Source organism: Rhopilema esculentum, chromosome 4 (assembly GCF_057945365.1).
Source record: "Rhopilema esculentum isolate cy_ngs chromosome 4, ASM5794536v1, whole genome shotgun sequence".
Lineage (NCBI taxonomy): Eukaryota > Metazoa > Cnidaria > Scyphozoa > Rhizostomeae > Rhizostomatidae > Rhopilema > Rhopilema esculentum.
Genome location: NC_142818.1, coordinates 5,064,344 through 5,091,898, shown reverse-complemented (window position 1 = coordinate 5,091,898; position 27,555 = coordinate 5,064,344). Strand labels below are relative to the sequence as shown.

General features: G+C 35.8%; 2 protein-coding genes across 2 annotated transcripts in view; one reads left to right on the top strand and one right to left on the bottom strand.

Moving 5' to 3' along the window:
• Position 1: 1 nt before the first annotated feature.
• Positions 2-3,906, bottom strand: LOC135691190 (uncharacterized). Its single transcript, XM_065208980.2, has 6 exons — positions 3,579-3,906; positions 3,161-3,290; positions 2,210-2,269; positions 1,698-2,066; positions 730-1,041; positions 2-396 (listed from the first exon to the last, which is right to left on the bottom strand). The coding sequence occupies exons 1-6, from the start codon at positions 3,689-3,691 to the stop codon at positions 379-381; spliced, it is 1,002 nt and encodes a 333-aa protein (XP_065065052.2). The 5' UTR covers positions 3,692-3,906; the 3' UTR covers positions 2-378.
• Positions 3,907-6,082: 2,176 nt separating this feature from the next.
• Positions 6,083-27,555, top strand: part of LOC135691193 (dynein axonemal heavy chain 5-like) — a 50,977-nt gene continuing 29,504 nt past the window's right edge. The window contains exons 1-31 of the mRNA XM_089116019.1: positions 6,083-6,651; positions 7,165-7,299; positions 7,808-7,895; positions 8,281-8,447; positions 9,271-9,624; positions 10,038-10,214; positions 10,863-11,084; positions 11,388-11,834; positions 12,121-12,206; positions 12,896-13,223; positions 14,091-14,300; positions 14,845-15,162; positions 15,729-15,846; positions 16,306-17,265; positions 18,068-18,303; positions 19,046-19,150; positions 19,328-19,441; positions 19,948-20,010; positions 20,336-20,574; positions 20,971-21,211; positions 21,635-21,834; positions 22,338-22,491; positions 22,811-22,974; positions 23,503-23,605; positions 23,809-23,913; positions 24,256-24,417; positions 24,776-25,000; positions 25,369-25,621; positions 25,794-25,892; positions 26,211-26,398; positions 27,124-27,318. Coding sequence (XP_088972145.1) covers positions 6,493-6,651; positions 7,165-7,299; positions 7,808-7,895; positions 8,281-8,447; positions 9,271-9,624; positions 10,038-10,214; positions 10,863-11,084; positions 11,388-11,834; positions 12,121-12,206; positions 12,896-13,223; positions 14,091-14,300; positions 14,845-15,162; positions 15,729-15,846; positions 16,306-17,265; positions 18,068-18,303; positions 19,046-19,150; positions 19,328-19,441; positions 19,948-20,010; positions 20,336-20,574; positions 20,971-21,211; positions 21,635-21,834; positions 22,338-22,491; positions 22,811-22,974; positions 23,503-23,605; positions 23,809-23,913; positions 24,256-24,417; positions 24,776-25,000; positions 25,369-25,621; positions 25,794-25,892; positions 26,211-26,398; positions 27,124-27,318 — 6,615 coding nt within the window. The 5' untranslated portion in view covers positions 6,083-6,492. The remainder of the gene's footprint in view (positions 6,652-7,164; positions 7,300-7,807; positions 7,896-8,280; positions 8,448-9,270; positions 9,625-10,037; positions 10,215-10,862; positions 11,085-11,387; positions 11,835-12,120; positions 12,207-12,895; positions 13,224-14,090; positions 14,301-14,844; positions 15,163-15,728; positions 15,847-16,305; positions 17,266-18,067; positions 18,304-19,045; positions 19,151-19,327; positions 19,442-19,947; positions 20,011-20,335; positions 20,575-20,970; positions 21,212-21,634; positions 21,835-22,337; positions 22,492-22,810; positions 22,975-23,502; positions 23,606-23,808; positions 23,914-24,255; positions 24,418-24,775; positions 25,001-25,368; positions 25,622-25,793; positions 25,893-26,210; positions 26,399-27,123; positions 27,319-27,555) is intronic.

Sequence of the window (27,555 nt, the reverse complement as noted above, 5' to 3'; positions counted from 1 at the left end):
CCTGCTTTTGTATCTTGTGTGTTGTTCTCTTGTTCTGTGTTGTTGTCTTGTTCTGTGTTGTTGTCTTGTTCTGTGTTGTCAAAACACTTATCATTTGGTGAACAATTGATAAGCATGTGAGGTGCTGTTGATTGGTTACTACTTAAATAACGTTAAAAATAACAAATTACATATTTTTCTACATTATAAATGTACGAAGTAAACAGTTTTAGTAAACATAATAAATTATATTGGATATCAGGGGAAAGTTATTGTGAAGATTGAATTTGACTGAGATCCTGTTCAACAGTATCCTTCTAAAAGTATAATTATGCACAATTGGTGTATGTTCAGTTTATTTTCTGTGAAAATGCAATTTGCCCAAAATCCTTTATCCTGCTACAAGAGTTCAAGAACCTGCAACGAAATTATGAAGTTTAAAAAGGATAAAGATGAAATCAAAGATATGAAATCACGAAATTAAAAACCTCAGTGCATATAATAAAATAACTATGAATTGTATAGAGAGGTGACATTTGTTGACCCTTTTTGGACATTAATTTATTGAAAACTGTGGAATTGTTTGACCATTGTCTTAACTGTATATGATGGTGCATTGCAGTGTACAAATTATGCCATCAAATACTTACTCTTTTGAACAGCAATTTTTGTAGAAAATGGTAAAGTTAACATGAATTGTCAACATTCTAACTGCAAGATGATAATCATAAATAAGTGCAAGATGATAACCTGGTTTGTATTTATGATTGTGACTCCAGCATCCTTCATATTTGCTCGAGCATTTTTCATGGATTCTTCTGATACACCTCTGCATGCATCTTCAATGAGAAATGTTGTCAGACCATGGTTGGCAGCATCAATTGCACTGAATGCAACACAAAAATCAGTGGCAAGTCCACAGATGAACACTTTTGTGATGTTATGCTGCAGCAATGTTGTAAAGAGATTTGTCTGTGAAAGTTTTCCATTATCCCAAAATGCTGAATAGCTGTCAATTGCAGGTATAGAGCCCTTGTGAACCATCAGGGCAGAGTCTTCAATCTAGAAATAAGCATATGCCAATTTGAAGAATCTTTTTATCCAGATACCAGTAAAACAGACTTGGTTGGAAGGACCCATTTCTTAAGAATGTCAGTGCTAGTTTTCTTCTACATCTATAGAAAATTTGTGTACCAGTCCACTGTTCTGGGAGCCTACAAATTTGATATTAGATATACAGACAATGTTAATTTTTGAACTGGCTAACTCAACAAGACACAAAACCTCCTTTGTTGGGAAAAATAGGAATATTAAGCTGTTGGTCTATGAATACTAAAGGCTCTACTCTATTTATTTGTTTTGAGGTTGGATAATGTGCACTTTCAGTTCTGCCTTTGCATTTCTATTATAACATCAAGAAAAAGCTACTTTGACAAGAATGTAACTTACTGGTCAGTAATTTAAGAGTACCCTAGACACTATGGTCAATTTCACTAAACATTATTTGCAAACATGGTTTGATATTAGTTTAACATTACTCAAATACCTTCATTTATGTGTCTATATATAAGAAAATAAAAATCAATCTTGTTGTTTCTGAGGGATTATGATGAACTGAAAATATTTTGCATAAATCTTGCAGTTTAAATTAGATTTTCAAAACCATGTTTGTCTTCTGTCAATAAAAATGGTGAAATATGAACTTATACATTAAAAACCTGAAGATCTTCATGAAGTTTTGCTCCCCAGCTACCCTGCTCACAGTGAACAGGCCAAAGAATTTGCTCCTGTGGTTTATCTCCACCATAGATAACAAAATCATACATCTTAGCGTGATCTGCTTTTATTTTACATGTCTCATGAAATGGATACATCTTGACATTTGTATGGTAAGAGCAATGATCAGACGGATGCCAGTCCAAAGTAAACACTATCAGATCAAACTTGACATCTTGCTTCAGCTTGTTTATGACTGGAACAATTTCTGCACCATCTTCCTTGGCAGGTTGATTTTTCAGTGCAAGCGATCCAGAAATAAAGTCATTTTGGACATCAACAGCAATGAGAGCAGATTTCTCACTGATGTCCTAGAAAAGATTAGAATGAAATTTCAAATATGTTTTGAACTATGTTGGTATGGTAGAAGACATCTATCCTTGATAATTCTTTTTTGGGATTTTTATTAATTACTGTATGATTTTATGTTAATATCGTATGGTAAAGTTATAACCTTTCTTGCCCAGTACTTGACACATGAATTCCACATATCTGCATCAATCTTGCCTTGCAACTGAAACAAAAGAAATAACTTTCAAAGAGGTTGTGTTAACAAAGCTTTGGATTTGATTGAAAAATAACATTGAAGTTTTTTAAACAGAGTTTAACTGAAACTTGGTACCTTTCTTAGAAACATATAAATCAGTCTATTAGACATCTAAAGCTCGGGCCTGGGCTACTGAGGGTGTGGGGGGTCACTCCATTGAAAAATCATGTTTCTAGAAGGAGGTGTTTTTCCTCTAGTGGTGCTTCTTCTGCAAATTTTGAAGGCAACTAAAAGATTGGCTCACACACTTTTTGGCAACCTAAATACCACACTTTATTGGAATATCTAGCAAGGGCCAAGATACCACCTTACTCTTACCTCCATCTTTAAAACCCAGGTGTAGGATTACCTCTATTGAAATGCATTGTGCAAGCCAAGTGCTGAATGAGTTTAGCAAACAGAATGCATTGTTTATTACTAGATAAACACTCTGAAAAAGGAGCAGTTATAAGCAAACTAATAAAAAACCAAGAATACTACAGTACTACTAAATATGCTTTTCAGAAGTTTTTGAAGCTTTTGTGATAATAAAGTTTGGCATCAAAGATTTTAATTGCATTTTAGGATGAATGAAAGTCAATGTAAGTAGAGGTGAGTAGCAAAGAGATTTTTACAAAACAAGGAGGCTTTAAGACACATTAAACCAAAAACAGAGATACAACTTTTTGTTTTGAGGGAGGGGCAGACCTGATAAATCAGTGAAACAACAACCATATTTCACAAAATAAAAGTATTTTACTTCTACAACTTAGGTTTTTTGGGGGCAAGACCCTCCTGACCCCTCGGCATCTCGATCCTTGCCTTAAACTAAGTAAACTATAGATGACATGAAAAGATACCTATGAAAAGTTTACTTACAGAATGATGAGTAAGAGCTTGGATTATATTGTTAAGTTGATCTGCTGAAAGTTTGCAATCTTCCCCATTAGCAAGATCCTTCAGTGCTTTTCCAAGGTCTTCCACTGGAACATCTTTCCAGTATTTGAATCTGCAAATAAATGTCAGTTTTATATTGTAAATACTGAAAGGTATGAAAGCCTCAAATAAAATAAACCTGAGTGCCAGATGCAAAAATAAAAAGCTTTTGAAGGAGATAATCATGAATTCAGAGAGAAAAACAAGTTAGTCTAAAATCCTTCGAATCTAAAAATCCCAATTCAAAAGTACATGATTCTAAAAGGCTGTGCTGCTTTTAGCTTCTTAACCACACCTGGCGCTTGAAACTTGCAACATTATTTCTAGTGCGAGTAGGCCGTTGCAAAGGATTTCATTTTACCTTGTAATGTTTTGCCTTTTGAGTACATCTTTGGTGTTCTGCTCGTTTAAATCAACATTTGACTGTCGGAAAACATCGAAATAAGTGGTTACTTCCTTCATGTTCCATGCCATTGCATACAAAATCTTCTGAAGAGATGCTAATACAAAACCAGGTATTTCTTCTTCAGCTCATCTACTGAAAGGCAGCTCTTGCCAGTTGAAGCAACAATGGAAATCCTTTTGGGGCTTCAAGCAGGATTGGTAGATTCTTTTGGGACTTCAATCCAAATCAATGTATACCACCAAGCCAATCAATAAAGCCAAAAAAGACCAAGATGTAAACGAGGCAGCAACACTATAACACCATTTCCGCTGTGGTAATTCCAGTTCAAAAAATGAAAAAGAACTGAAAAAAAGTCAAACAATGAGAAAAAAATAAAAAAAACACGAAGTGGAAGTTATGAAAGTGCCGACATTGCTTCAAATTTTTCAAAAATTGAAGTACCGACGGAGGGGCTCAATTAATTTTTTTTTGGGGGGGGGGGGGCTCCTGCCCCCCAAGCACCCTCGGTGGCGCCATCCCTGTTGACACTATAAACAATTTATCTAGCATCACTAATTAAAAACATTATGTTTGTTACCTAATTGTATGTTCATTTCATTTTGTAAACCGGCAGCCTATCGTTATATAAACAGTGCTAAATTCATATATGTAAACTTCCGTATATACCAATCAAGAATAGCAAAATGATATATAGAAGCGCCGCTCTTTACCAAATTTACCAAGGAAATTGGTTTCTCATTAAAAATTTGCTAAAGGGGCATTTGCTTGAGTTACAAAAAGTTGCTGTCGATTTTTCTTGTGGTATCTTTTTTTTTATGTAATATATATACATTACTTGTGTCTTCTTTTGCTGGTATATTTCAATAAATCATGAAACAAATTTATGACATCATATATATATAGACAATAACAAGTTGAAACAATCATTTATATCGTGAAGAGCATAAGCCTGTCTTTTTAGGTTCATTTAAGTGAATTTAAGTGAATGTCAGCTACTCAGCTACGCTGTATCTTTTAGTTCTGACGCCCATAGTGTACAACCCATCCCTCTCTCTTTAAATGGTGCTATGATGATCAGTCCAAGTTCAATTTTTTACAGCTAATAAATTTTGAAAAATAGGGGGGATGGTCGACCTTTAAAGCCCTTCAAGAAGGGGAATGGATACATAGATTGTCTCCGTAATATGAATCTACCCTTAAATTTGGGATATTAGTTTGATGCTGAAAAACAAGCAACCCAATCTAAAAAACACACCCACGGGACCAGGGCTCAGGCTATGCTGCCAATTGTGATGATGGTTTGAAATGCAAAATTTATGTATTTGTGCAGTGATGAAAATACCTTAGAATATTGCCTGATTCTAAGGCGTAAATAAGCTCAAGCATTGGAATTGCGACTTAATTTATGGACTTCTCTAAAATTTCAGACTTATTCGCAGAATTTCAAAGATCGGTGGAGGGGAGTTTGACACAGGCCGCGGAGACGATTCATGAGCCCCGGGTCAAGACGAAAGAGATAAATAGTTAAGCATGCCCAAGGCAGATGTTTCTAGGGGTATGAGGAGCGCTCCCCTAAAAATTTTCGAAAATGATGATTGCTCAAATTGCCCTAGTGGCTATTTTCGTTGCTAAAATAGCTATGATGGCTGAACTGCTCTGGTGGAAGTGGTGTAGATAGAAGGGGCCAAAACCCTTGTAAAGCTAAACTCCTCTGGTCGTGTTGGAAATTTAACAAAATTATCTATGTTTATCTAATTGCAAGGTTTTGATAAAAGATAATTTAAGGCTAAATAAACATAAGATTATCTGAATATATCAGAATATTTATATATTACTGTTCTGATGTCGTTATGTTATGTAAAAATTTCTGAAAAAATTATTCATACTTGTTAGAACTTTGTTGAAAAATCCAAGTTTAGTTCTTCAACTTAGTTTTATCACAACCGACACACAGGCAATTCTGTCTCCTGTACACTTTATTTCAAGATTTTCCTTTTAAAATTTTATCCGTGTATTGCAAATCATTTTGTTCCTCTAAGCATTTGTATATTGTATTATTATATTTCTTTACTTAAATGTATTTATTTTTCTGTACCATGACTTATATCATTGTAATCTAGTTTTCATCTTTTTAATCAAAATGTTCCGGGGTTGAGGGTCAATTGACAATTTGTGGTTCTGTTTACCTGGCTTTAGAAATAACGCAAAAGCATTATATTTTCAAGATCATGGCAAAATTGTATCACTTGTTTTTATCTGCTGTACAATCTGTTTGCAAAAATAAAGGAATTTCAGTACGATTAGCAGAATTGCTTTAGTAAACATTGCTTAGTAAACATTCTGGCGAACTAGAATCACAAAAGTTTTCCTTTCCTTTGGCGGTAACCCGGGTTGTTATGAAAAGCCATTACGGCTGCAATTTTACATGAAGTATTTCCATAAGACTCTATCGGATTTGAACTTACTGTTTACACTACAGGTTGACTGTTGCTACGAGTAATGGCGAAGATGCAAAGGCGGCAAAGAGGAAGAAGATGCACAATACGAGGTTTCTTTCATGGTTTCATTGTAATTCATCACCATTTGTAACAGAGCTTGGTGCCATTTTACTTATCTTTAATGACAGATGCCGCCTTAATCACTTTAAAGTAAAAATCGGAACTGGGAAAGTTAAATCCGAGCTGCTATTTATGCATATGGCCTAGTAAATCCGCAGGACAATAACTTCTGGGAATTGCATTATAGCAAGGAAAAGTGGATTTCCATATAATTATATTAACTTATTGACTTCGATGTGGAAGAGGAGTTGAAACGCAGGTGTACAGGAGGCAGGATTGAGAAATAAACGGATAATAACTAAGGTAGGGAAATGGCTGAGTCGCCCTCTAACAACGGTATCGAAAATGGTTCAGGGAGCAGACCTTCATCAAAATTTCGGAGCCGTAGGAGTCAAGCAGAGCAGAACTTGAAAAAAGCATCAAGATTAGCAACTTCGCTTGCTCCTGGCGAAACAATCAAAGACAAACAGGTGAGCTTTTTCAATATACGGATGTAAAATTCCAAATTAGGTAGTGCATTTGGTTTCGTAGAAAACCGCCTGTCCCACTTTAGCACAGCTCTTGCAGGATAATCTTATTTGCTTAAAATGAGTTCTATGTAATAATCCTTTTACGATTGTTTCATATTCTGAATTGAAGAGGGTCATGAAAACAGGATTCTCTAACTAGTTGCGTAACAGAGACACTGGGGTCCTTTGGAATAAAACTGCAATGAGGCCCCAGTTTAGAGATAAACTGCAAGATTACTATTAGATGAAACTGAACGAACTTTTTAACTAGCAGGAGCTGAGTAAGATGAAGATGTTTCATGTAAAGAACTTTCTAAGTTGTTGAAAACAGGTTGAACTTAAGCAAAGTCTTAAAAAAATGGACATTAAAATATCTTGGGGGCACCTTTTTATCTGGAGCCCTTTAAACTATCATACTAAGGTGCCTTAAACAGTGTTATAGTACTGTCTCTAACCCATTGTTGTACATTGTAGCAAAGAGCCAAAGAAGAAAGAGAGGCAAAAAAGGCAGCCCTAGATGGGAGGCATGAGTATCTATTAGCAACAGTTTCTACTGCATTGGGACTTGACTTCAATGATGTTGTTGACAACATACTTGAAGGGAACCAGGTAAAGGAATATTTGTATTTCTTTAATATATACATCATAGAAATATCACATGGGTTGATTTGAATAGTTCTTTGTTTTATAAGAACTGTATTTTGGTAGATTGCATCTCAGGATAACTGGGGCTTTTTTTGTAAAAAAACCACTATCTCTTTATTCTTTTTCAACTTGCAGACAGACTTAAATACTTTCAGAAAAGCATAAAACAAGTTATGTCAGATGAAAGATAAACAGGATAATGATTTCAATGATGTTGAATCTGTAGATTTTTGAATCTTGCAACCAGTGCTGTAAGAGTTATAGGCAAGGACAAAGCAAAATACAGCAAGAAACAAATATATATGTTGTAAAATAGAATTTTAAAATAAATTAGATGTTATGCTTATATTTCTCCCTGGCATTCAGAACTTAATCAGGGTAAAGTCATATTGATAATGTGACTTATTAGTGTTTGCAGTTTTTTTAAAAGCTTGCATTGGATTATCTACATTATCTATATATTTGCTAACAGATTGACCAAATGGATGAATTTTTGAATCCAGATGGAAGAGTTCAGTTGATGTTTTTCTATCAGGACGTTGATATTTATCAATCGCAATGTAAGTCTGAAAAGAATATTTCATCACCTGCATAGCATGAATCCCTTTTAATCCTCCTATGGTTGTTTATTTGGTCATGTCTTGTTGAAGTTTTTTTTTTCAAAAAGACTTATGAAGCCTATTTTTTAGAAATAATCACAAAAAACAGGTATATTTACTATCAGATATGTTTGTTGTGCATGACCTTTTCCATAGTTGCTATTCACCTATTCTCAGAATGTATACAAAATGTATGAATTTAAATACTAGGTTACTATAATGTGTGATAAGATATCATCTTTAAAGGAAGGCCAAAAATTTTTTCAGGATGCTGATGATGACAGTGGTTTTTTTTAAAAAAACTTAATTTTGGCTTGACCCTAAATAGATAATTTTTTGCCATCAGCTAAAAGCCCAAGAGTTGGAACAGCAAATGCAGCAAGACAACCTGCAAGGGTTTTGAAGCCAAAACTGTTCATCACTGATGGAAGCAATGACAGCCTCACTGGGAAATGCTTATACTTCATAAAGGCATCTAAAGAAAAAGCCATCACAACAACTAACGTCAACACAGTATGTTTAGCTTCTGCAAATGCCTTCTAAAGATATTCATATCTACATTTGTGATGTTTTATTGAACTATTAAGATTGAATGCAGAATAGCAACAGGTGGAATTGATTTCTTGTAATTGATTTTGCAAATTTATTAATGGTGTTAGCAGGTGCTCTCAATAATCAATTTGAGCTTTCTCTGAAACTTTAACAGGCTGTGACAACTTTTTATACAAATGATCTATGAAATACCTCTTAGCTAGTTACTAGGCTTTAAGTACTTGAATGAAAATTCTGCTAGTGATATACAAACAGTTTTCTTCATGCACAATATTTTCTGTATGCATTTTATCAAGCACTATATAGTAAATGAAAAGGTTTCTGATCAGTAAATGGTTCTCCTGTAACAATAGTTGCTTTTACTATTGCATAAGATCATTAAGAATGATTCCTGTATTAGATACTAAGCATATTGATAATAAAACCAGTAAGAGTTTAGGTGACCACTATGGAACAAAAATATTCTATATAAGGGTTTATCAGTTTTGCTAGAAAAAGTTACCCCAACGAATTGAGGCATTTTTCTAGTAAATATGCTGATTTGTTTTTTTGGTTGATTATGTCTTCATTTACTTGCTAACTATAACAGCTTTGTATTAGAGAAGAAATGACATCTTTCATGCTTTTTTATTAATCAAAATGCAATATCAATGATCATAAATATGTATTATTGAACATGTTGGACTGTATTGCTACATGAAATATGAATGATTGTACATAAACACCTCAGCACCAGGGCTGCAGATTATTTTTAACTTTTATACATATTTTCCTTCTTTGCAAGGATGTAAATTTTGGTGTGATTGATGCAAAGCAAAATGGGATTCTGTTGGGGATCAGATCTGTGTTATCTGATCTATACATTCCAGCAGTATCAACATCATCTAATTGGGGAGACCTTTCAGGCAGAGAGTGCTTGCCATCACGAACTAAATTTCTTAATTCCTTGGAAAACTTCGTTGAGATTCTTACTGGCGCCCAGGACAGTTTAGAAGATGGAGTGACTTTGGAGGAATGTCATACAGTTGACCTCTCAAAATTTTATTCACCATCTACGTATGTTATTGCAAAAAATTCAAGCGAAATGCTAGAGGCCATTGAGAATCAAGCTTTGATATGGATTAAACAGATTGAGCAGGTTCGATTTTTATTGTTCCCTAATTGACAAATTTTCTTTTTCTCTTTAGGACGGTCAGTTACCATTATCACAAATTAAGATCCATCACTTTTCAACTTTATTTAACGCTTCTAGGATTTTAATTTAGGTTATGAAACCTTTGTTCTTTGTCATAAAGACATCAATCACGCCTTGAATTGATTGATGTCTGAATTGAAATGCTTTGAATTTACGCCAATTAAAATGAAAGTTTCGAATACATTCTGTTCAAGCCAACTTTCTTTGTCTTTGTTGACGTCGCTCCTTTAGAGTGAACGATAAATAGTGTGATTTACAAAATTTGCTAACTAAAGTATGTTATTGAGGACCAATATTGAGACCTCTAACACCTAACCAATAGCACAAGATTGATATGTTTCCTTTTGCTTACAAAGGTATTAGCCGAAAGTGAGCAAATGCGTCGTGAAGCAGACAACGTTGGTCCAAAGGCTGAACTGGAACATTGGAAAAAGCGAATGGCAAAGTTCAATTCACTGCTGGATCAAATTAAGTCAGCTGATTGTAAAACTGTCACAGGCATCTTGATTGCCGCCAAATCTAAAATCGTTAAGGTATGATTAAAACGAATCTTGAGAACTTTCATTTGTGCTTTCCATGGTTTTTGTTAAGCGTAAGGCAACGTGTTCTGCTTTACTCGTATTTCAAGTCTAGTTACATTCTTCGTGTTAGTTTTAGTTCTCCTATCTTGCAATACCTTTCAATTCCCACTTGCTGCCAATCATGTTATGCCTTCAAAGGGCAAATATTAGGGAAGGTAATGAAAATTACTATTTACCGGTCTGTCATAAAGTGCTCGATATCGTATAAGCAGAGCTGTAACCGCTTGGAGAAGCAACTTAGAGCCGTTTGGTTCTATACACCAAATAGCTTATTAGGGATTGTATGTAGATATTGAAATACTAAGTGCTCTCATTCAAAGCTCCCTTGCCATTCAGATATTGAGACAGAGGTTTAAGTAAATGTCATACACAATTCCGTACAAAAACGATATTTTATTGAATTTCGTTAAAAGTCTCTACTTTCCAATTATGCTATACTAAATGCAAAAAGATCCATATTTCAAGGTGTAAAACCAAATGAGTCCATGTGATTTTGTAATTTGAATTTTAGCATTTATTAATGTGCCGATTTAATGCTTTTTTGAAATCCTTAGCAAATCTCATATAATCACATTGCAATGGTTTCTTTTTTATTTGCAGTCGTGGCGTGAGCTGGATAAGAAGATCACAGATTTTGCTAATGAGGCTAAAGACAACGTTAAATTCTTGTACACGTTAGAAAAATTCTGTGAGCCGTTATACAATAGTGATCCAGTATCAATGCTAGATGCGATACCTGGACTGTTAAATGCTATAAGAATGATACATAGCTATTCAAGATACTACAACACCTCGGAAAGAATGACCGCCATTTTTGTCAAGGTAAATCCCTAGATATCTAAGCGCACGTATTTGATCTCGCTCACTCGAAGCTTTAGAACTGGAGTAGAGGAATAGTTTTGCATAGAAACGGCAAGCTTATGCACTATAAATCTTCAGTTGCTAAAATATGAAAATCAAATGATCAATTTCAACAAATAACCCGCCAAGAAATGGAGTGTTTAATTTCCTTTTGGCATCACGACATTTGAAATGAAGGTCCAAACGTAAATGTGAAGGGTTTTTTCTTTCGTTCATTTTGTACACATAACCAAAGCTCTGTTCTTAATCTGAATTCTCTTAAAGGTCACTAACCAGATGATAACTGCATGCAAGAGTTACATCACGGAACACAATGCAAAAACCATCTGGGACATGGATCAGCACCTGGTCATTAGCAGAGGCAAAGACTGTCTAAAGCTGAATGATGAGTATCAGAAGTCATTCCAAAAGACCAAGAAGAAAATTGAAGAGCACCCTGAAGAAAAACAGTTTGAATTCAGCGAGACGTACATCTTCGGAAAGATAAACACTTTCACGCGACGGCTGGAGAAGATAATCGATATATTTTCGGTTTTAAATAGCTTCCAAAGACTTGGCCTGTCGAAAATTGAAGGAATCGACATGCTGAACGCAAAGTTTCAGTTGATAACAACAACAATGAAGAAAAAACCATACGATATGCTTGATTACAGAAAAATGGAATTTGATACAGATTATGAAGATTTCAAGAGACAGATCAGTGATTTAGAGGTATCAAGACATCTGATTTTTTGGTTTAGGCTTTACTTCTAAATTTTCCGTTCTAGAAGCTTTGGAAAGCCAATCGCCTTTTCTTATGGAAAACCGACTTAAGTCATTTTGCAGCATTTATCAGTGTTTTAATGGCTGTTTCTCTCTTCTGTCTTCTTTTCATTTGATGATTAGGTCGTTCTCAACAGTACATTAATTATTGAAACAATGATTATCTTTCTTGTAAATAACCTCCCTCTCTACAAAGTTCTTAAAATCGCAATGACATTTGGGTTATTTCTTCCAGAACCAGTTGACAGCTTTTATGGATACCACTTTTAAAAAGATTACAAATATGCCAACAGCTCTCAGAATGATCTCAAGATTTGAATGGTTTGTGATCCATTTATTTTCTCTACTTATAGGAAATGTTGATGACGATTTGTTTCTCATTCTGTCCTGCGCACTTCACTATAAATACCTCAAGTCTGCTTATCAGCAGTCTCTAATAATAACTCCAGAACTGTTTTAAATATCTTACAGAATCAGAACAGGCTCGCTTTTGAACTTATTTGCCGTCTATTTTTCATCAAATCCCCTCATAAGTCTTCAGAACGTTGTTTTATTATGTTACTCCATATGTAGCAAATGCTTTTAAGTGTTTAGGCTTTTGCAATGGCGAAAAAGCTGATGGTGTGACGACCGATAAGTTTAAGTCGATTATCATTAACGATTATCACATGACACAAGTCCTTCTTTTATTACTAAAGCCGAGTGACTACTTACCCAAAGAAAGTTAAGGAATATTTTGTTTTTTTTTCGTAGAAGTAACATGTCTTAGTGGCGTACACTTTACTGTGTAGTGTAAAAGGTCCATAGGCTACCAGTTTCACCCTTAATGTGATCATCAGACAAATGGTTACGACGCTCTTTGTTTATTTCTAAGGACGGAGCAACTTTGAGCCGTCGTGTTCTACATGCCAATGCATGAAGAGCTTGTCTGTATGGCATAGACCACTTAACAGTCGACTGATTAACAGTTTTCTTTTATACACATTTGTTTTTCTTTATTCTTCAACCAGGCTGCAACTAGAAAGTCTAAAAGGGCCAATTCAAGAGCAGTATACAAAGCTGCTATTACAGTTTGGTAAAGACATAGACCAGACGACTAAGGTATATCAAAAGCATAAGAATGAACCTCCAATTGGTAGAGATCTACCACCAATTGCAGGTAAAATAGCGTGGGTACGACAGTTATACAGGCGCATTCAAGATCCAATGGAGTATTTCAAAAGTCATCCAACTATATTAAAAGACCCTGATGCCAAGAAGGTCATCAAGAACTACAACAAAGCATCAAGAGTTCTTGTTGAATTTGAGTGTTTGTATTACCAAGCGTGGAGTAAACAGGTATTTTTTTGATTAATTGTTCCCATTGCTTTTCTTATTTGGCACATCTGCTGCAACTTGTACACATCTGCTTTCTTACTCTATTTGTTGTGAAATCCCTGTCTACATGAATGATTGACCAACAACCAATAAACATAAAGCTTTGTCATCTCCTCCTCGCGTTGTATCGATTTTTATTTTTGAGAATTTTTTTTAACACTTCAAGGCGAGCAAAAGGTGATTTAAAAGTTATTTCTGTTTGCCAACATCGGAAATATATAGCACTGATTAAGTTATATTCAAGTATCAAGAACAAGATTTAGATCCCCCTGATAGATTGAAGTAGAACAATCACATCAGTTTTGCTTTAAGGCCTGAAAAGGTAAAGGGATGCCCTGTGAAAATAGAGATGTCATTCTCATGTGATGCCTTCGATAAAAAAATGTTAGAATATGGACAATATTTTCCAGTTTTACTTGTATATTGTTTGTATAATATTTTTGATAGTTTTATTTCCTTGTTACAAGTTGGGTACTTCCTCCGTGTTAATATAGTTTGCTACAGTCGTGTTGTCTGTTTGCATTTACATTGTCGAAGACATGCATTCACAGATAGCAGATGAAAGCATTCTACACTCCCACTGGCAGATCATTTGTAGTGTCGTTGCTTCCGTTTTCTCCCCACGACGTTATAACGAGTGTTTATCAAAAAAACTATTTTAAACGATATTTGCTGTCGTACCATATTGTGACGTATAGTCATGTTCCCGGTGGAGAGGTGGTGGTTTTTTCCCGGTGGAGAGGAACAAAGACCAACTCAATTTTATCTGCATCAACATTTTTTCTTTCCACTGCATTTTTCAAACATTTTTGCCCTTTTGTTTTTAAGGTGGAAGTGGCTGTTACAGGACTCCATGCTTCATTACTTGTTCGGCATCCAGATGACAAACACAAGCTTTTTGTCAACTTTGATCCAGACATTCTGGTGCTGATGAGGGAAACTGAGTGCATATCAAGAATGGGTCTCAACGTCCCCTACATGGCTCTACCTTTGAAACAGAAGCAAAGTGTTTTTAAAAGGAATTATGACAGGCTGGCAGTAAGGCTTTTCTTGTTATTATATTTGAACCGTTTATAGGGAGTATTAAAATGTTCTGATTATAGCTGCTCTATCCTGCCTGGGTGATGCAATAAATAAGCTCGGTTTTGATTCAGCTCAATTTTTTCAAAATCGTTGAATGTAGCGTAGCTGGTGTGTTGACAATGATGGTATTGATAGTTTGCAACAGGCACAGGAATGCCCTCTAGTTGTTACAAAGGCTGCTCTTTGGCTAGATGATTAAAACGAGTGGCGCCAATGCAACAAAGGAAGATGCTTTTGAAAAAAGTACCTTTGATGTTTCAAAATGTGGAAAACCAAGTTAATTCTATTGACTGGCGCACCAGTCGCTAAGGAGTGGGGAAGGGGGTGGTAAAAATAATTACCTTTTAACCTTTCTCTGCTGTCATTAGTTAAATTGGATGATGTAAGCTCAAACGAATATTAGAAACCTGTAGATTGTGTAAGTCTTCAGTGGTTGAGTGTTTGACACTCTCAGATTTTAAAAAACTCCTGAATCACCGTAAGATTGTTTTAATTCCAGATGATGCTGGAAGAGCGAAATCGCGTCCTAGCTAAGATTCCATCCACGTTTCGCCCTCTCTTTGGCCCACACCTGACCAAACTTGAGGCTGCAGTGGAGCCTGGACTGACGATGTTAACTTGGACATCAATGAATATCGCAACTTACATTGAAACTGTATACGAGGCTCTGAGGGAAGTTGAACTGCTGATTGACAGGGCAAATGACTTAGTCAAGTATCGAATTGAGAATATTCTCATTGAAATGTCAAACGTGCAGCTATGTGAACTGCCTAATGACACGCCGTGGACAATAGAAGAGTTTATTAAACGCACAGAGGTTTGTAACTGTTTTTGATCTACTTCTTAGTATATTTTGTCAAAAGAAACCTGCTATACCGGATTTCAAAATCGTTGTGAAGAGCAACAACGTTTAAAGTTTATAGGCTGATGAAAAGAAAACAATTGAGGGTTCGGCTCTATTGTATTTTGAATATATTTTCCCAAGGATTGTAGACTTTTTTGCCTTATTGGCTGTTGAATTTGACCATCATTCTAGAGATTGTAGCCCCTCCGGTCCCCCCTGCTTTGCACGCTTATGATTTGCTATAACGGTAGAACAACGACAAAGAGCAATATACGTGAAAAGGACTTTGATGTGAACTCGTGCTAACCATCCTGCTTACCTTTTATTCTGATTGACATCTTTTATCCTTTCTTGTTAGTTGTGTTGACATTTTATCAGCGTCAGTAAAATTTTTAATCGAACATATCGTTTATTCATCTTGAAAACAATCCCTAGCTAGAGTTGCATTTACTACTACTTTCAAACTGCTACTTTTAAATCATAATTTTTCTTAGGCATGTTTAACAGTTTTGTAGAAATATACGATACATTACTTTTAGGTATTGTGCAAGAGAGGTGCCGAGATTCTGAACAACAAAAGTATGCTAGTGCAAGATGCGGCAAATGAACTGATCGAGATGTTGCTTGACGTTGGAGAGGATTCTTTGGCTGTAAAAGGTTCTTTCCTTTCCTTTTTTTCAAGAAATTTCAGCTGTTAGTCATTTACATATTTAGTATCGCGTTTGCTAATTGGTCAATACAAGGAACCAATCAAATATGTCGTAATTCCTCTCACGTTACCTGTGGTCCTGTGATACATATCTTTGCTTTCCCTTTGGTTCTTACCTGGCTTTCATGCGATTATCATAGAGTAGTCATGAGTAGTGAGTGGTAGAGTAGACATGTACGATATGTTTGCGCTTTTAGATAAAATTTTCAACTTATATTTTCGAGTGGAACTGTATTTTTAAGAGCATAGCCTACAAATTTGCTTTCACCAGGGCAAAAATCATTTAGGTTTAATCCCCAGGTCTCCACCCTGCAAACCGTTACGATTTAAAGGTAATCAGTTTTGTTGTTACTGCCTGCCATTTAAAATATTTGATCGTAAAAAGATATATACTTGTTCATTTGCAGACGAAGAAGATGAAACATTTAATGACACTGAAACACCACGGCCCTCCAGCCGAAGCAGTCGAACAAGTAGACTAGGGAGTGCTGTGATTAGTCCTACAGCCGCGGCTGCTAAACGCAAGAATGACATCAAAGATTACTTGGAAGAACATGCTTTGGAATTACTGAGCTTTTTTAACGCACGGAATTTAGAAGCTATCATACGGGTTACGCGGAATACATTAGATGCGATGAAACGGCGAGTCACCTTGACGAGTGGCGTGAGTTACATTGAAAGTGCTATTGGGTTGAAGGAAGAGGTGCTTCACAACGCTGCAGCTTTTCGCTCCGATGTCGTATTGGCGATTCCAAGTATAGTAATGCAGCCGGCACTCGATGACATACAGCAGGCGATCAACAAGGCAGCGGCCATGGTCGTTTATGTCTCCAAAGGCATCGGGCAATGGGATGAAGTGTGCAGGGCATTGACAAAAGACAAAGAGGTCAAAAAGGAAAGCCAATTGTTCTTAAAGCCAAAGGACCTTGATATTGAAACACAATCGCAGAGAAGCCGTGGTGGAAGCTTCAATTCAGCGCACGATGATGGCGCTTCAGATCAAGGAGGGCCGTCGCGCGGCAAGATCCGAGACGCGTCAGTGATGTTGCTCCCTCCTCCGACGACTACAGCCCAGAAGAAGAGTTACTTCAAAAATGTTGCAGAAAACAAGGAGGTTGCAAAGTTGCTGTCTCTAATACAAACTATAATTAATTCACAGAAAAAAGCTGTCACTACGGCGCTTGAGCAGTTCTCGCGGTACGAGCATATCTGGAAAGACGATCGAGAAGAGAAAATGAAAGAATTCATTGATGAGAATCCGAACCTTGGTGAATTTGAATCTCAAATCTTGTCGCTAAAAGAAACTGAAGAGATTGTTCAGCTAGAGCCAGAAACCTACAACGTTGGGGCCATAGCTTTGTTTACAGGTAAGTTTTCATTTGTCCTTGTTTTCATGTTCTTCATCCATGTATGAAAGCTAACACGCAGAATCGCTATTTGCCTCTTTCAAATCTTCTTAAGGTGCAACACAGTTACAGGATTGTGCCAAAAACTTTTTCTGTGAAGTGTTGAGTCTTTTATCTTTGCCATTATTTATCTTTGATTTGATATCTTTGAACCTGTTTTATGTTTCCGTATGGTGTATTTTCTATTTTCTCAGCCATGCTGAACATTGTTCCATACTGTTTTCATGGATTTGCCTATTGATCATCATTTTTGAATCGTCATTCACGGATTTATCAATCATATTTAGCAGATGGCATTTTCATCATGACCATGTAGACATAATTCAGATAGTTAATATAGATCACTTTCTCTACGTAAAATTTTATTTTGAATTAAATAATTAAAACACGTGAAGTATGTTGTAAGAAATGCTACATAGAGATCTATCTGTTAGGCCAATAATCCAATTTATTTATTCTAATTTTAGAGCTTTTCAAGAAAGATTTAATCATAAGCAATGCAATTTATAACTACATCAGTACTAACTTATTCATTTATATCGGAAATGTCCTTCATGGATGTGTCAATCATACGTATGTCGTACAATAACCAAAGCGATTTCATTTCAGTTTTTTGTTATTTAAGATGTCAGTTTTATACTTTTTCATAATGTTAACGATAGATAGTAAAGCTTTATTGATACTGAGACTTTTATAATTATTACTTAAGTTTGTATATTTAACAAATTTAATACTGAAACTTGAATGTGACTATGTTATGTAGAGCGTATGAAGCTGGCACTATGTACAGAAATTCGTTCTTGGGTTCACTTGTTTGGACGCAATGCGAACACAAAGTATAGGACGCAAATGGAAGAAACCTTCGCTTTCACTGACGATCTCAACAAAAGGCTGTCTAGGCCCATCAAGGACTTGGATGACATTCGACTGGCAATGAATGCTTTGAAAGAAATCAGAGAAAACGAGATTCAAATTGACATGAATATTTCACCGATTGAAGTAAGTTCAATTCCTTTAGATATCGAGAAAGACCGACCTGAAATTGTCAATCACCATTCATGCTTGTTTTGGAATTCAAATGTGCCTAATTATAGTTTGTTTCAAGACTATCAATTCTGTGACACAGTTTTTGTAATTGCATTTGTCGCTGCCCTAGGTAGTTTTTAGGCTACCAAGAAGCTTTACTTGTCGAGTAGTGTTCTGGTCCTTTACTTTTATGTGACAACGCCTTATGTTCCCTTTGACTGAAACTGCAGAGATCTGGCGACTTTCCTCAATATAAGTGCAGGTTTGGTGATGTAGGTGACTCGATACAATCTGCAGAACCTCAGGGTTGTAATTACTGAGCTATCCTCACACCTCGAGCATGTCTTCATAAGTGGTCCATTATTAGTAAATTGTCAGTATGAGTGAATTTGTATTGTATTCCTCTCATCTGTCATGAGAAACAACACGAAGCTCTTTTGATTTTTGCATCAAGTTTTAAGTCAAATACCAGTTATCGATCTCCTGTTTTCAAAATCTGTAATTCAATGTGCCTATAATCATTCAATATATCGAGAGTGTCAGTAGAGCATTGTTGTTCATGCGAATATTTATTGAGCGCTCTCTTTTCGAATTACCTTTCAGACTTCAGAAACATCTTGCAAGATATTCCTTTGTAGTACTCTCTCCACTATTATGTATTCTTTCCACTAGAGCCTCATATAATAAAGCCAATATTTTTTTATTTCTTCCAAAGGAATGCTATGCAATGATGAATAAATATGAGCTCGTTTTGCAAAAGGAAGAAATGGAACGTGTCGATACGCTTCGATACACGTGGCAAAAATTGCTCGCGTTGGCTGTAAGTGATTCAACTGTGTTAACTATTGCTTTGTTTTATTCTCGACTTCCTATATATCGTCCAATTTATTCTGATTTTCCCTGTCGTATATTCCTTTTCTACTTGAGCAATGTGATAATTTGATCCGAAAACTCAATCTGTCCAGGGTTGCTAAATAATTATCATCTTGTTCTTTAGGCTGAAGTTCAAGCACATCTGGTTGAAATACAGCCTGGCTTTAAGGGCGACCTATTGATGAAAGTTGAACAGTTTGTCGTCGACATAAAAATCTTTGCCAAGGAATACGAAGAGGTATGTCAAAACTTGCATGTGTAAAATATGCAAAATTCTGAGTGAGTAAGCAAATGTTGCGTTTTCAAATTAACCTTCATTTAATTTGTCATCAAGCAAACGAGCATACCATAAATAAATGTTTGTTCTACTTAAATTCTCATATCAATATCTGGGTAGCTTCATCAATCTTTAAATGCACAAGCCTAAATCAGTGGTATAGACAGTTTCGCTGCGAGGTAAGCAGAGGGTTGGGGAGATTGCTGTAGGCCCCGAGTTGAGAGGGGCCCCAACAAAGTCGCAAGCAAGAACAACTAGAATAAAATTCATAGTTTCATTGACATTATCACCGACCTCATCTCTCTTTTTGCTTCAGGACCTAGAGAAGCTCCCAGGAACCTGAAAAATTGATATCTTAGGCTCAGTTTTTGCCAGGCAATCTAAAGTTGTTTATCAACGTTATTTCCGTGAGCATGCAATTATTTCATCAGAAGATAGTAAATCTGTTGTATCTTTTCCATTTTCAGGCTGGTCCAATGGTACCCAATGTTCCACCGCGAGAGGCTAGTGACAGATTGATAATCTATCAGGTAGGTACTGTTTAGTATCTACCATAGCCGTAAATGTCCTTCAAACTTTAATGAAATCACTCTATCAGAGTTCCACTATTTATTACGATCGCGTCGATTAGTCTTGACAGTGTTTGGCTTATCTTTTCGATGTTTGTCTAAAGAATTACGTAAATTATGTAAACTGTCTGTGCTAATTATGTAAACAGACCTCAGTCTATGCTAATCATGAATACAGAGCCTTGTATTTGCTGATTCTGTATGCAGTGCTTTAATTATATATGCTGATTGAAAGTTGAAAGTTAAAACATTTTGCCAGAATATTTATATCCAATTTCCCGTTTAGAATCGCTTTGATAACTTGTACCGCAAATTCGTCACATACACTGCTGGGGAAGAGCTTTTTGGCTTACCGGCAACAGAATTCCCAGAAATCCACAAGATAAGAAAGGAGCTGAACTTGCTGCAGAAGCTCTACGGGTTGTACAATGACGTCATTGAGAAAGTGAATGGCTACTATGATATTCCTTGGGTTGAGGTGGATATTGAGAAAATCAACCAAGAGCTGCAGGAATTCCAGAACAGGTAGGCCAGCTACGTGATTGTTTTCAGTTACGTTTTTTGTGACTGGCAACGGTACAACTGATGCCACCAACGGGCACTTTTCTCCGAAACAAGCAGCTACATTTTTGCAAGAACTTAGGCTCAAAGCTGCAGGCACGACAGTCAAGCATTCTAAACATTCGGCAACGTCGATTACTGTAATTGCCGGTGTAGCTAAGACAGAACAAATAACAGTTTTTAAAGTGCATGGATAAAGCTTCTGTATTTTCTAAGTAAAAGTATGCAAAAAGGCTAAAATACCTAGCTAAAGAACTTCTAAAAGTAATGAGAGCTGCTTTTATCTATGAAGTAACAGTGTGCTCTCGCAAACTTGCTTTAAAACTGTTATTTGTATCTAAATATTAAATTTTCTTGTAGATGTCGAAAATTACCGAAAGCTTTAAAGGACTGGCAAGCATTTAAGGATCTAAAGAAAACAATTGACGATTTCAACGAGAGTTGCCCATTGCTTGAGCTCATGGCAAACAAAGCGATGAAGTTGCGTCACTGGACGAGAATCGGAGACCTGACGTCACATGTCTTCGACGTTGAGTCTGACACATTCTTGTTGAGAAATATAATGGAAGCGCCACTTTTGAAACATAAAGAGGACATTGAGGTATGCTCTTTGAATGTGTCTACAAGATGCACAGATCTTCACTAAAAGTCATTAAATGATCACCTGTGCATTGAAAACTATTTCAATGAGTAAATTTAGCATTTTCATACATTATAGTATTTGTCATTTGACTCTAAAAATCAGATTTGATAAGAGGACTATTTTCAGTCATTTCTTTTTAATCTCTACATTTGCATTTCTCTGCATTCCTTTAAAGTTGTTGTTCATTCCTGTCTAAAGAATTTAGATTCGTCCCCAGCTGCTGAAAAATGTTTGTGCTTTATATAGGGGGTTTTTTCTTGACTAAATGTTTAAGTTAGGTTAAGTGTTCAAGAGGCTTTACTTCTAACCTGCTGTACTTTTGAAACATTGTAAAAGCCACTGGAGCTGATTTGATCAGTAAGCAAAAAATTGTTACTTCAGGATGTTTGCATTGCTGCAACAAAGGAAAAGGACATCGAGGCTAAGTTAAAGACTGTTACCAACGAATGGAATACCCACGATTTGGCGTTTGCAAATTTCAAAAACAGGGGAGAGCTGTTGTTACGCGGAGACAGTACATCTGAGAACATTTCTTTGTTGGAAGACAGTCTCATGATCTTGGGTTCACTTATGAGTAACAGGTAACTTAGCACAGCTACTTTTAAAATTCATCATAATTAATTGTTGACTAGAGGATATGCCGATTCAAGTGTCTTTAGAAACCAAAGTAGGACGAGACGTAGGACGTAGCAATGTTGTTAAATGTCGTTGCTGTAATTTTTTTAGAAGTGTTATAATGTTAGCTGATTGTGATTTTGTGATCGACAGTTTGAGCAATGTAGCTAAGCTGTTGAAATGTGATTTACAAGCCTTCTATGCATGACATATGACTGTTAATCTCACATTTATAATATCATAAGACAAGGCAAATCTATCTAAATAATTCCATATTGTTAGTTTGACTGCATAAAGGGGAGAAAAGGCTGCCAATGATCATTTAAATTTAGGCTATTGCTTTGTAGGAAAAATTAATAAAATGTAGCAAAAAGTACAATATATGTTCCAAAATTTCTAGTAATCATTAAACCTCAATCGTTTTATTGCTAAGAATGTTCATCTCGTTGAAATATTTTGCCTTTGTCAGGTATAACGCACCGTTTAAGAAAACCATTCAAACATGGGTATCGAAGCTATCAAACACGACTGATATTCTTGAAAACTGGATGACAGTTCAAAATCTTTGGATATATCTTGAAGCCGTTTTCGTTGGTGGAGACATTGCTAAACAGCTCCCGAAGGTATCTACCGTGTGTCTTACCATTTTAAAGACTGAGGGCCAATGCGAACCCTTCTCGTAATTCTACACTTTATTTCTACTTCCTCTCTACTTAGTTATTATCGACTTATTTACCGGAGTCTTCGCAAAAAATTTTGAAATAATATTTATAATTGTAGAGGAATAACAAGTGATAGTCTGAAGCAAAAAAAGCGTTTTAAGTTACTATCTATAAAGAGATGTACACTAGATAAGTCGATGCACCATATTGTTAGCAATTGACCATAAACTCCGACATATTGTCTTCTACGTTTTAATTGATCTGTAACAAACGTTTTCAGGAAGCGAAGAGGTTCTCAAATATCGACAAATCATGGGTAAAGATCATGACCCGAGCCCACGAAACTACAAATGTTGTTGCTTGCTGTACCGGTGATGAAACTCTGTTTCAACTGTTACCTCATCTTTTAGAGCAACTGGAACTTTGCCAAAAGTCTCTCAGCGGGTAACTCTTTTTGCAAACTGTGAATAAAACGTTTCCTTTACAAATCGTGTCTTACTTTGTAGCTTTCCTTCCAAGACAGAACTTCGTATATTTTTCTAGAGTTTAGCATGAATTTTTATTAATTTTCAGCAGGTAGGACTGTCATCTAGAGGTTCTGGGATCATACTGGAAATAAGGCTTATGTTAGGAAGCCTTTTTGAAGATTGATAACAGAGAAAGGTTTCAAATCCCTATGACTGACCATATGCCTTAGCAATTAAATTCCCCCCCCCCCCCCATAAAGAGCTGAACATGTGCCAATTTCCTGTAGCTATTGGGGGAAGAAAAAGCATAATACCCTTCTTAACAAGATGTTTACAATTTAGTTTAAAACACCTTTTTTTTAGAATTTGAAGATATCGAATAGCATATTGGGGAAGAGATAGATCTTAAGGGAATGGGTAGGTAGAATTCAAGTTGTGAAGGTTTAGTTTCACTAAGAAAAAATAATCAGAAACTTACTTACTGACTGCTTCGATTTCCTTTCAGATACTTGGAGAAAAAGCGGTTGGTTTTCCCACGATTTTTCTTTGTTTCGGATCCTGCATTGTTAGAAATTCTTGGCCAGGCCAGTGACTCGCATACAATACAGGTACGTCTGCCATACCCAATGTTTATCCAAATAATGTGTAGTTAATATGCATGTTGAGAGGCACCTGTCAGTATTATAAGGCTAAATCTTGTCAAAAATAGACTCTTCAAGTTCACTCCATTTTTATTCTAGGGCTGTCAGTTAATTGCATCTTTACTTTCTGCAAACACATTTATTTTATTCGAGTCTGCTTTTCCTTGCAGAATCATTTGCTGAACGTCTTTGACAATATCAAGAATGTGAAGTTTCATGAAAAGGAATATGATAAAATCCTAGCTATCATCTCACAAGAGGGAGAGACTATTGAGGTAAGATGCTATACTACGACCTGCACTATGAAGAAACTTACAGTATCTGTATCGGGTAACCGTATCATATGGTTCAATGGGATTATATTCGTATAAGTTTGCATAGTATGAGCTTTACGCTGGTTTATATAAGTTTTATTTACATACGGATGTTTCTTTTTTGTACTGGCTTTAAAATTTGTTAACTGAGCGCGAGTATGTGGTTTTCAATCATATCATAGCGAATTCCCAACCTAGCACATAACAACCTTTTCATCGTGAGTCGACTTCTAGGCTGTCGTTTTTGGATTGACTGTGTGTTGCAAGATTGAAGTATAGCAAATAGGAACATTCATATTTTAGCTTGACAAGCCAGTACTAGCTCAGGGGAATGTGGAGGTATGGCTTGGGACTCTGCAGTCTGTATCACAGAGATCTCTTCATGGTATCATTCGACAAGCATATGTTGCTATTAACGATGAAAACTTCAAGCTAATGGAATTTCTGAACACCTTTCCAGCACAGGTAATTGTTATGAATAATACTGTTATTATTTTTAACTCAGAGTTTTAATGAGAGTTGTGAACAAGTATATAAATCAAGAAAAACCTGTCTTCTTTCTTAGTTTTTTGACTCATTTTTCCATTTCGCCAATTTTTCTCCATGTTGCCATGTATCCTTATTGCATGTCCTTGTAATATTAACATATTTCCATAAATCTCTACACATTAATGGTTTCTGCATGTGTTTTGACATGTCTATGCGATGAGGTATAGTGGTGGTGTGGAGGGTTAAAATAGTAGATCTTGCGCCTTGTTGACCATAATTTCCTATCTTTTTCTTCTGAGTTATTTCTCATTTTAAATGCACTTTAATTTTGTAGGTTGGTCTTCTTGGCATTCAAATGCTTTGGACCAGAGATGCCACATCAGCATTGCAAAATGCAAAATATGACAAAAAGGTCATGCAAGAAACAAATCAAGAGTTTCTGCTTCTGTTAAATGAATTGATTGTGCAAACAACGAAAGATTTGACAAAAATGGAGAGGACGAAGTTCGAGACTTTGATCACAATTCATGTACATCAAAGAGATATTTTTGATGACCTGGTAGGTCAATTTTTTTCTTCCTATTAGATTTCTTGTATCATCAACAAATCACTTTTTTCTCCATATAAGTATATTTAAGCACCTGACACTATATTTTTTTAAATATTTGTTTGTTTATCCAGTCCAAAAGTAAAACTGCACGATGAAGTTTCGTTTTAAGCTTTTTAAAATTTTCGCTAATAACATATATATTTTGATGCAGTTATAATTTTCAACGATCGTCTTGAACATTTAACATTTTCTTCCTTGATATTTCGTATTTCCTTAAGTTTTATTATCAGAAGCAGGTTCCCCTGTCATCCAATAATCATGAACACAACCCATTTGTTCTTGTCTAAAGCATGCAAAAACTGTCATTTGATTTCCAGGTAAAAAATCACATCAGAAACCCGTCAGACTTTGAGTGGCTGAAGCAAATCAGATTCTACTTCATTGAAGATGCAGACAGATGCCTGGTTTCGATAACAGATGTTGATTTTATTTATCAAAACGAATTCCTTGGTTGCACTGAGCGTCTGGTAATTACTCCGTTGACTGATCGATGTTACATCACTCTTGCCCAGGCTCTTCATATGTCAATGGGAGGAGCCCCTGCAGGACCTGCTGGAACTGGAAAGACAGGTAGACAAATTTCTTACGTTAAAGTAATAATTGTAGACAGTTAAGAGTTTTATAGTAAACTGTACATTTATAAGGACTGTTATATTGTAGGCTGTTTTATAGTGAGATATAAGCTAAAAGCTCTTTTTACGATATAATTTGTACCTTACCTATGCATATTTCTGTTCCACAGAGACAACCAAAGATATGGGTAAAGCACTTGGCAAATACGTTGTGGTTTTCAACTGCTCTGATCAACTGGATTATCGTGGTCTTGGTAGAATTTTTAAAGGTAATTGCCAAAAACTGGATAGCCTTTTTGATCTAGATTATCATCAATACCAGAATTGGAAATTCCTTGCTCGTTCATTCTGTTATCTGTCTGTGCAGCCTTTTGGAGCGAATTTTTATTCACGGCTCAACAAAAAGTTTAAGGATCAGCATGAGTACATGTTTTTGGGCACTTCTGTCTTTCATAAACAATTCTTACCTTAGCCTAAACGCCCCATTGCCTTGATATTCAACTATCTCCTTTGTTCTTTTGCTGATCCCAGGCAAAGTGACCTTTAACAAGTTTCAATGATGACTCTGTATCTGTCTCATTTTCCAGGACTTGCACAGTCTGGCAGCTGGGGCTGTTTTGATGAATTCAATCGTATTGATCTGCCAGTATTGTCAGTAGCAGCCCAGCAAATTTATGTCGTCCTAAGTTGCAAGAAAGAAAGGAAGAAACAGTTCGTCTTCACAGATGGCGATATGGTCAGCATGAACCCCGAGTTTGGACTTTTCCTTACTATGGTAAGCTCAAGTCTGCTATCGATAACGTGCATTGCCTTTTTCTGCCATTTTGTTTTCTCGATGTTGTATTTTTATCGAAGTATGAAATTCATGTCATCCTTTGTTTCCCTTGTGAATCATGTCTCTTCAATAAGCACCGTTTAGCAGAGTCCAGAGAAAATGTCGTTTTTAGCTCCGGATAATACACCTAAGCTTTTGAATTCATTACAAGAGTAACAATAAAAAAAGGCAGAGTTTGAGTGTAGTTCTTGAGTTTCTGTTATTTTACTGCCTTTGACTATGTTACTACTATGTTTTCTACTTACTCATGTCTTAAGAAATGAATAGCTAAAGTTTCGAGTAGTTGTTCAGTATATTCTTCTGTGTAATTAAAGCTTATTTTTGCCTATTACAATTCCTGTAGCAATCCTGTATTACCATGCTAGCTTTATCTATTATAATAATCAGTCTTATTTCATTCATTCACTAATCATGTCAAGCTTTAAGTAATACTTTTAAAAGAGGCTAACCTGCTCTCTGCTATTAAATAGCCTTGAACGTATATACTTCTCATAATTATTTGTATATATAGCAAATAGTTTCTTTGCGTTGCATTTCAGCATCTTAACAAATTTACTTAATAACGTATACTTTCTTCGCAAACCATCTAGAAGTTTTATCAGTTATAGTAAGAAAATTGATTGACGTTGTCTTTGATATACCCTCCATTGAATGGTTTGTTTTAGAACCCAGGCTACGCTGGTCGTCAAGAACTGCCAGAAAATTTGAAAATTCAATTCCGTTCAGTTGCTATGATGGTACCAGACAGGCAAATTATCATCAGAGTAAAACTTGCTAGTTGTGGCTTTGTGGACAATATCAATTTGGCTAGGAAGTTTTACACATTGTACAAACTCTGCGAAGAGCAACTTTCGAAACAGGTATGTCACATAAATTAAAGGGTACTTTCTATTTCTGTGTATGTCTCCATCAATGGAATATCTAGAGTTATTATAACGAACATTCAAATTGACAGGGGCACCTTTTAACGACACCAGTTTAGTGTTATGAAAATTTTATAAGGCAAATTTGCTGTTTTAATTCTACCTGCTTGATTTAAAGCAGTCTTTCATACACGAAAATTTTATAATGTATTTTTTATATAATATAATGTAATT

Bases quoted from the DNA above. Each gene is read 5' to 3' on its own strand.
- LOC135691190 (XM_065208980.2), bottom strand. From the start codon at position 3,691: ATGGCATGGAACATGAAGGAAGTAACCACTTATTTCGATGTTTTCCGA. The intron at 2,270-3,160 runs GTAAGTAAACTT...CTTTTGTTTCAG, and splicing joins AAGCTCTTACTCATCATTCT to TTGCAAGGCAAGATTGATGC. The intron at 1,042-1,697 runs GTTTTTAATGTA...GCTTATTTCTAG, and splicing joins AACTTCATGAAGATCTTCAG to ATTGAAGACTCTGCCCTGAT.